Source organism: Lupinus angustifolius, chromosome LG11, assembly GCF_001865875.1.
Source record: "Lupinus angustifolius cultivar Tanjil chromosome LG11, LupAngTanjil_v1.0, whole genome shotgun sequence".
NCBI classification, from domain to species: Eukaryota; Viridiplantae; Streptophyta; class Magnoliopsida; order Fabales; family Fabaceae; genus Lupinus; species Lupinus angustifolius.
Window position 1 is genome coordinate 35,397,335 of NC_032019.1, and position 10,074 is coordinate 35,407,408.

Sequence of the window (10,074 nt, forward strand, 5' to 3'; positions counted from 1 at the left end):
ATTAAATTCTTAATATGAGTAGTTCAGTTGAGAAATTAATGTAATGCATTTTTGCTAGTGGAATTTGACCACAAAAGCGCGTGAGGAAACGCGCTTATAATCATGATCCCATCATGTAGCATCATTGGTGTGTCTTTTTTGGGTACACACTCTACGTATCATGAGATTGTGATTGGATAAAAGTATATATTTAAATTAAAATTTAATTATTAAATATTTTTCTAACCAATTATAACTTATAACACATGAAATGATATAATTATGGGACAAAAGATGAATTTCTGTCTTTTTGTTAGCATGTGGACCGACATGGAATTTCAACACCATTTTAATTATGATTGGATTCAACAAATTCAGAAAAAATATGTTATTTTGGTTTAGAAATTTCAAACAAAGTGAAGAATTGAGTGATATTTCATAAGTTATAAAACTACACTTACTCTATGCTTTGTTTTGTTGTTGTTGGGTTTAAGATTTGGAAAATAATCATATCTAATAATGAAAAGACAATATGTAGACTTTATCTTTACATTTAAGAGTGAAAACGTCATTATATTATGTCTAAAGGATAAAATTTTATTATATTACATCATAATAAAATTTCATTTTGTTTTTTTTCTCCTGTTTTTTTAATGAATGCCTTATTGCTATGACTATTAATTATGCATTTTTAATCTATACTCATGAATACATGTAAATTAACAGATTTCAAAGAAATTATATTTGTATAAGAAAATTAAAATTATTGTATCTCAAAATAATAAATACATATTTTTCTTATAAAAAATTGCTTCTTGCATCCCAAATATATGTCAATGGGCATAATTAAAATAATTAGTTAATTAGTAAATAGTGCAAACAAGGGGAATCTTAAAAAGTAAGACTCAAGAATGGGTAGTGAGAATAATGTCCTAAGAGAATTATTTAAGTAATGAAAAAAAAAAATCTTGTAAAGTGGTGCTAGACTGGTGATGTGAATAGAACTATAAATCATGAGAGCCTAAGATTGAAGTATTCGGATTAAAATCCCGAATGTAATATAAACCCACATACGACAACTTTTGAATTAAAGGGCAAGAGAAACCAACTAGGGCCAAAGCCAAGTTAGGATCCCTTAAGGTCAAAAAGGACACATTTGACCCCCGAGATCTCATAGAGGAAGGACATTTATGTCCTCGGGTATTATTTTAACTTAGTTTATTTTTATTTGCATAAATTATAATAAATGAGAATTTAATTCTCATGAGTAGTCTTAAGATTTATTTTGGTCTTAGAATTTTATTTATTAGTTGTTAAGTATTTTAACTTATTTTCAAATAAATTCATGTAATATGGGATGAGAGTTTAATTGTATTATTCTTTGTAACATGGTCCATTAGTGGTTAAGGGTTTTTACTTAAGACATGTCACAACTAAGGCAAGTATGGCTAAGACATGTAATAAATAAGGCAAGGAGATAGATCCAAGGGGCATACAAGAAACAAGACAAGCCAAAATTCAAGGGTGATAGCATGAAGGTGGCACAACCTCAAAAATCAAGTTAGCATGGTCAAATTCAAATGAGGGATTTCGGTTCAAGCTACTTCCTTGGAGGCAATTCGATTGAGGCACAATTCAAGGGAGATTTAAAATCAAACTTGGGAAAATCTCCTTAGAGATTACACGACTATAGCTAAGGAACCAACAAACATGTTTCAAGGGAACTCTAAATCAAAGTTGCTTGAAGATAATTAAGGCATTATCTTATTTAACTAATTCAAAATCGATTTCAAGGTTCATTCTAGTAAATCATGTGATCAAAACTCCTTCAAGGCATTTAAGTTGCAACCTTTTCAAATCAAGGAACCAATGTTGATTTGAACAAGTCAGGGATCCATCATGTGTTCAAATCTCAAGTCCACTCACGATTAAAAACAAGGAAAAGAGCCAAGTACATCATTCAAATTTTTCAACAACTCACTTGGTTAAATGACATATGAATTTCGGCCAAACATCAAGGCCAAGCCTTCCCACAAATCCCAACCAAACTCAACCAACCTAATTTTAGTTACATGAGTAGTTAGGATTTCATTTTCAAATTCAATTGTGAATTAAGTTTTTAGACTTAGTCTTTTTCATGGTAGCCTAAGGGCAACTAAGTTTCCTATTTATGTATGGCATTCTTCATTAATGAAAACAAGTTAATTTTGTATAAAAATCTATTTGTGTTTTAGTTGAGAGAATTCTCTTAATCATAACTTGGTCGTGGCCAACATCTTCTACTTATCAAGAACCCTAATTCGTGTGGCATTCTAAGACTCGTCACTCTCTCGGTGTGACTTCTCCATTCTTATCAAGGATCATTCCTTCTGGTGAATATCCTAAGCTTATCAAGTAATCTAGCTTGTGACGTCTTCCACCCATCATTCCTTTTCCATTTCCCTCAACACAATCCAAATCGTGGCCTTCCTAGCCATTTCAATTCAAAATCGTGAACAACTAAAACACTTGACCTACACATTAGCCAAACACACAACTATTAACTCATTCATACACTTGACCCTACATCCACGAAGCCGTGAGCCAAGACCATGCATCCTTAGCCATACACAAAACCAAACCATTATACACTAACCAACCGAATTATGAACTAGCCTAAACCTACCAAAAACACACAACCCGAATCACAAATTGACCTAAAATCTCAAATAACATCAAAACCGAATTAAAATTTGAAACACTCATAATTTCAAGCTAAAAACAATCCTAACACAAAGACATCCCTAAGAACAATGCCCTAAGAGAATTACTCAAGTAATGAAGAGAGAAATAATGATATTATCTTGTAAAGTGATTCCAAATGGGTGATACAAACGAACTATAAATCATGAGAGCCCAAGATTACGGTCTTCATATTAAAACCTTGAATGCCTTCTAGGTTCTCAATAATTCTAGTGTTAAGGTCATTTGAAATAATAAAAATTACAAACTTTATGCTATTAAATTTTAGATCATATTTGGATTATCTATAATTCTCAAATATGATAATACAAAAAGCATATGTGGTTATATTTTGGAGACATCAATCCAATTATTCTAAGATAAATCATAGTTAAAGAATTCATATTTTTTAAGATAAGTTCTTAATACAAAGGACATATCTGCCTAGATAAACTTAAATTTTAAAAAAGGATAAAATATATATTATCAAGAAGGAGGAGGGTTAAGGACCAAAGAAATCTATATGTTTAGAGCAAATTATACTGATGTCCCATGAGTTTAGTAAAATTACATAAACCACTTCTCATTTTTTACACCTACACAAAACCATAGTTTTTATATTTTCATTACATTGACTATTCCTACACAAGAATTAAGTGTAATCTTTTAAATAAAAAATGTGATAAATGCAATTTAGTTAAACAAAACATGGTATATTATGGAGATAAGTCCAAATAATATATGAAAATCAATATCTCTTTATTATTTTTTGGTTCGTTATGATATAATATAACAACGAATTTAAACAATATCTTTTTAGAATTGTTGATGCATTTTGTAACAACAAATAATAAAGATTTGAATTTCTCTCCACAATGTACAATGTTTTGTTTAACAATTGCGTTTATCATATTTTTTTAAAAATACACTTATTTCTCGTATAAATGCAATCAATAGTATAAAAATTAAAGGGGTAAATAAGCGTACAAAAGTGAAAGATAATTTATATAATTTCACTAAACTCATGATTATCTCTCGATGTAAACCCTTTGAAGTTAAATAATGTTACACCTTGAAGTAAAAAGCTAGTGAATATTACAATCTTGATTATTATTCATCGGCTCTAGTGCCCTAAATAGTGCAGGATCGTATATACTATACGAAATTGAAGTTTTAGAGAAGAAGAATAAGAAGAAATGAAGAGTGAATGGATATGGGGTGTTGCAACTGCTACACAATTTGGATTTGGTGTTCGTTCTTTAACTAAAGGCTATTCTGGTGATAATCGTTTCATGCCTCTCAAGGCCTTCGCCGTCGCCTCCCTCTTCCTTGGCAGCGCCGCCTCTGCCTCCGTCCTCATCCTCAAATATAACGGCATCCATAAGGTACTTTACTATTACTAGTATTACTCTTTTTATCACTACTAATTATTCGTATCAGTGTTTTAAATTGCGGTTCGCAGTTGACAATGTAATGTAGGGGTTTTGCGGCATGGCGATCGCGTCTGCCGCATTTTATGTTAATTTAATGTAATTGCGGTGACAACCAACAACAAGGCGTTGATTGGTCTAATAGTGCAAGGCTCTACCAGATCCCCGAATAGGTCAAAAGGTCAAAAGTTTAATTCATGTGAGCTACACTTGTTGGAGGGTTTTTACGCACTCCGAAAGAGATTATTTCATTATCCATAGGTTGAGAGGATACCTTTGGTAACAACCACAGTTTAGAACACAACACTGATTACCTATTTTTTATAATTTGTACACCATCTTTTAATGACATGTTAATAAACTTCAAGAAGTGGTGGTGCAAGCCTGATTCCCTGAGTTCGATTCGGATGTATGGAGAAAACTAATCAAGAGAGCTAGTCCCATTGTGTAGTGGATGTTAAGGATCAAATATGATTGATCACGGTTCACAGATTTAAATTTAGATGTTAACCATCCAATACACCTAATAAACCATACATTTATACAATTTATGGGTTGTTTTCGAAATCATGATTCCATTTTGTTTTTAATTTGGTGTATATGGGGTGCATTGTTTAATTTTTTATTTTGGATTGAGGATGAAGGTGGTGTAGTGGTTATGTGTATTATGTTATGGGTTAGTGGTCTGAAAAGGGTATTTTTGTTGATTTTAAGATGAACTTTGGTGTGAATAAAAATATTGTTTTAGTTTAAACAACAGGGTGAGTTTGTGTTCCTTGAAAGTGAATGTGTGATTATTTTTTAGTTAGACAAAAATTGTGAAATGGATTTTGGGGTTTGGTTTGTTTGTGTCACGTTGCTTTGTGGTTGTTGTAGAAGGTCTCCTTACTATACAAGTGACACAATTTAAGTTAGCAAGCAAGGTCAAGCTAGAAAGGTGATATATGTATACTGCTAGACTTTGATGAAACTTTTGTGTTAGTATTTTTTGAGGTTGAAAAGGAAGAAATTACTAACATGGTTGTTTACGTTGGGAAAAAATGATGGATTTGTGTGATCGGGTAATTCTAGAGAGAGAAATATTAAATGGGTATTGGGTTGTTTGTGGTTTATTTGTTTCTGGTAATTACAGAAGGTTGAATGGGTAGAAAGAGGATGTTCATATAGCTACGTTTGCAATGAAATGGGCTTTGTTGCTAGTATATGGAAGATGAGTGTGGATGAAAATGCGGGTTTCCGGAGAAAAAAGGATGTGTTTATGTGATTAGATAATTAAGGAGGGTTGAATTGTGAAATGGGTTTTGAGTTGTTTGTGGTTTATTGGTTTCTGGTCATGGCAAGAAGTTTCCATTCTAGAGAATCCAAGCTACCAATGAAGGTCGTGCATAGTAAAGTGAGGTATTCGGCAGTGGAATCCATGTTCTGAGTTAAGAGGTCAAGAAAAGCTTTGTTGCTTGCCGAATACAGTTGGGTTTGGAGTAATGCGATTTTAGTGGAGAAAAAGAGATGGTTTATTTGTCTGATCAAGTAACCCTGTAAAGTGAATTGTGAAATAGGTATTTGGCTTGTTTATAAGCTATATTTTAAAGCAATTCAAGTAAGGCAACACATACATAAACATATAACATTAAAAATATGGAGTATTACTATTACATTTTAGGGGCAATTTTTACACATAATATATAATATTAAGAACAGTTAAAATCCTTGTGGGGGAAGTTCCCCCAACAAGCTTAACCTAGGTCCGTCCTTAGTAAGCAAGGTAGAAAGGATATTCATACGTTGTTAGTGTTGCAAGAAACATTATGTTTTAGTTTCAGGTTTAGCAGGAGGAAATTACCAATTAATTGTTTAACATCAGACAACAAAAAACAACAACCAAGCCTTAATCCCACTAGGTGGGGTCGGCTACATGGGCCGAACAACATTATAATGCGTGCAGAATTATTTAAATAATGTAAATCCAGTGATTCAAAGGGTAAATGCATGCTAGTCATGTGATCACTTAATGGGTGTGTTTGGTAAAACTGGCTGAAAATTCAGTTGAAGGCTGAAAAGTCATTTGGGGGCTGAAAAAACCCAGAGCCTGGAGACTGAAGGCTGATGAAGATTACATGTTTGGTGAAACTAACTGATAAAGTAGCTGCAAAATGGTAAAATGATGTGAAAAAGGTGCTCCTAAAAATAAGACCTGGAAAATGTTTTAGCATCTCCGAGAACTTGCTTGGATTTGTTTATCATGTCCACTGGTATTTAATTTTATGTCGAGGATCACATTGATCAATTTTAAATCCCAAGGATAGCATCCAGTGGACATAATAAACATGAAATCCAAGCAAGTTCTTGGAGATGCTAGAACATTTTCCATGTCTTAGTTTTAGTAGGAATATATGTGAGGGTGCTGAAGCACATCAGGATTGTGTTGGAGGTGGTGGAAGTATATTAATAAGTACCCGCCGCCATCCCAAAAAGAAAGTGCTCACATACGCATAGAAGGGTTACAACTGAGGTCAAGGGTCATTCTTATTCGAGAGACGAAAAAGGTGTTTGTATGTAATTCAGGGCGTAAAAAGAAATATGTGAAGCTGTTTAAGTTTAGAGAATATCATTCTTTCTTTTTGACTTTATTGCCTCAACATGGCACATTTTTTTATTTCGATGGTGAAATCCCTATGTAGTTCAAAAACCTAAGTACCTCCTCTCATACCTTTGACCTATACGGAACCTAATGTGTCGTAACTCATATGCGGTTGATCTTTGCCCACTACAGAATGGTGTCCAATCCGTGAGGTTTCTTCTTACTTGGTTGTTTGTACTGGGTGATACTAAAGATGGTTATGGTTGTTGTGAAAGAAGTAAAAACTGGAAATCAGACCATGTGCATTTCATACATCACTGTTTACGATATCTAGTTTTGAATATTGTTTTGTTTTTGTGGGCATAGAAGATGGGAAAATGACAAGTGGAATGTTTAATTATTATTGAAGTTAAGAGAACTATTGATGCTTTTTACACTTGACTGTGGGTTCTGTTTCTGTTCATGTTGGTTTTCAGTAAACACATGTCTGATCATTCTTAAGATGCAGATTTGATGACTATTCTCATGTACTTGATATTATTTCGTATAGGTGGAAGATCTCGTGGAAGCAGGTGCGAATTTAAGAGCGAAACTTGGGATAAGACAACGTACACAGAATAAGTAAGCACATTCTCTTTTTACTTGCAGAAATATATATATGCAAACTGATCATATATTTGTGCCAGTCAAACAATCATTAGGAAGAACGAAGAAGGAAGAGAAAAATAATTTGATATTAGTTTTCCTCTGAATTCTCTTAACCACACTTTCTGCTTAATTATAAAAGAAGACTTAAATTTAAATGCCGATTTTGTGTACAAGGTTTACGATAAAACATAATGATGTCTTTTTATCAATGTACCTGTCTCGCTGTCCCGACCTAGTGGAAAAAAGCATTATTTTCATATTATCCACATGGATTTGGAAGGGGAAAAGGATAAGATTGGTGTGGCTATTACGGTTTTAACATTGAAGTTCTAATAGTATGAAACCCTCTATAATGACCCTTCATGAAAATCTTGTCTCCATTCGATAACATAAATGAGGCGTACAGGGTATTAGTGATGGAGAGACTTCAGTAACAAATTTAGGCATCGGTTTCTGATAGACCTCTAGTAATTAAGGTATAATATAGGAGAAATAAGGTGAGACGATGATCATGGCTGAGTAAGCAATGCCCCACCCCCTTTTTATTCTTCTTTGGTTTGTATACTAGATTGAACTGGTATCACACTATATCAGGTTTCATAAATGCTGAAAGTTTATACATAAATATGAATTTAGTTATGATCCCATCACTTTCACTTGAGTTATTTTATATTTTGGGGATGAGGTGGAGGATATGAATTGCCTAAGATCTGAAATTCTGTAAGAATTGTTTGGTACTTTCTTTCAGTCTAGAGAAATTTGTATATGATTCTTTAGGTGTACAACTGTAACAAAATTGAGAAATTAGTAAAATATGGTTTAGGCATGCACTGAACTCAATCATAATCCATACATGAAAAGGAACTTCTATACTTTTTATTGCCATCTAGAAAAATTTACATTGCTTCATAAGTTCTTTTCTCAGGATACAACTCTTCCACCTTTACCCAGCTGAGATTAGTTCTCAATTAATGGATTAAAACAACATCTAATTAGATCCAAACTAATCCATCCTTTAGTTTAGTTTAACCCAATTGGTTGAAATAAAAAACAAGGATGAATCATAAACTATCCATGAAAAAACACAATCCAACATTATTCAATTATTTTTTCATGGATGAATTTTCAAGTGGGTGTATTGGTGGATAATGGATTATTGGCACCTAATTTTTTTTATTTTTTATGAAGATACATATATGGTATATAAAAGCATTAGTCTTCGACCAACAAAGCGTTAGTCTAGTGGTAAGGTTCCACTAGATCCATAGTTATCGTACTAGGTCAAAGGTCAAAAGTTCAATTTCTGTGAGTGCGACACTTGTTGGGAGGGGCACCCACGTAACCTGAAAGAGATTAGCTTCTGGCCCATATAGGGTGAAAGGATACCCATGGTTATACAAAAAAAAAAGCATTAGTCTTGTGCTATTTCATGATTTGTATTCCTTGTAGGTCTTGTATGAAATAAAATTAACATCTATTTGATTAGGAACATGGATGATTCAAGACAGAAGGCTCAGTCATGACTTACTGTTATTCTGGTGGTTTGGAACTTTGGATCCCTTGTGAAGTGACAATTTAAAGCATTCACAATGTGGTAGTTTGAAGAGATAAAGATTTCATGCACAAATATCAAATTCATATGATTGTCTATGTATTTTCTCTGCTTTTGTCTTTGGGTTGCATAATTATGTTGCAGCATACTTAGTTGCATGGCTTTGTATTCTAGTGCAAGCAATTTGCAAACCTTTCTGTCATTTGGTGTTTACTTCATTTTTTCATTGAATTGAATAATCACTTGACTTTTTTATTTAATGTATTTATGCATAATGGTACCATCATCATCATCATCATTATCATTATTATTATTATTATTATTATTATTATTATTATTAGAAAGAGAAAATGTTACTTCTCTTGCCATTTCATTTTTGTTTAATGCATTTTCAAAGGTAGAACTACATCTAATTCATTGAAATCATTATTGCTTTTCATTTTTCTTTTGAGATAAAATCATTATCTTTTGAGGTAAAGAGCTTATGTTAGTATTCTTTGTCTCATTAGCTATTGTTTATGAAGGAAAATTATGGAAAATGATATATCATTCTACTAAAATATAATTTTTTTATTTGAAATGAACAATTTATTGAATTGGTAAATTAGAAGTGAAAATGTGGTTTAAAAGAGAATAGGGCATTGTGCCTTTGTGCACACACCAAACCACTGAATGTGCAAAAAAATTAATGAATCAAAGTTTCTGTTAGATTTTTTTGGGTATAATTATTAATGAATTAAACTCTTATTCATATTTAATTTTAAAATTATTGGACAAATTGAATGGTCAGAAATTAATTTTTACCAGATTGGGTGATTGCCTCTCCTAAAAACCGAATTTTTTACATTTAGTCTAGTACGATACTTGAAGATCTTAAATAAATTTACATCATTATATCTACACTTTGTAGATCTTAACTTTAGAACCTGAAGAGTCACCCATGTTATTATGGCAACAATTTTATGAAAAATAATTAATTATGAATGAATCCCTAATTAAAATTAATAATTAAGGTTACCAAGTTTTGGGTGAAAAAGAATTCAAAAGAATCTCTCATTCAATGGTAAATGGAGTAACCAATAATTAATAAAACATATTTTTAACATTTACGAGAATGAAATTAATAATATGAAAAGCATTCGAATTTAAAAGATTACCTTTATTTC

General features: G+C 32.2%; 1 protein-coding gene across 2 annotated transcripts; it reads left to right on the forward strand.

Annotated features, from left to right (window-relative positions):
• LOC109359253 lies at positions 3,811–9,003 on the forward strand. Of its 2 annotated transcripts, none has more exons than XM_019603844.1 (3): positions 3,811–4,085; positions 7,259–7,329; positions 8,843–9,003. In XM_019603844.1, exons 1-3 carry the CDS (start codon positions 3,897–3,899, stop codon positions 8,877–8,879), a joined length of 297 nt encoding a protein of 98 aa, XP_019459389.1. In that variant the 5' UTR covers positions 3,811–3,896; the 3' UTR covers positions 8,880–9,003. The 2 variants fall into 2 exon arrangements, with proteins under 2 accessions (XP_019459389.1, XP_019459390.1); XM_019603845.1 differs by having other exon boundaries at positions 3,813–4,085; positions 8,806–9,003.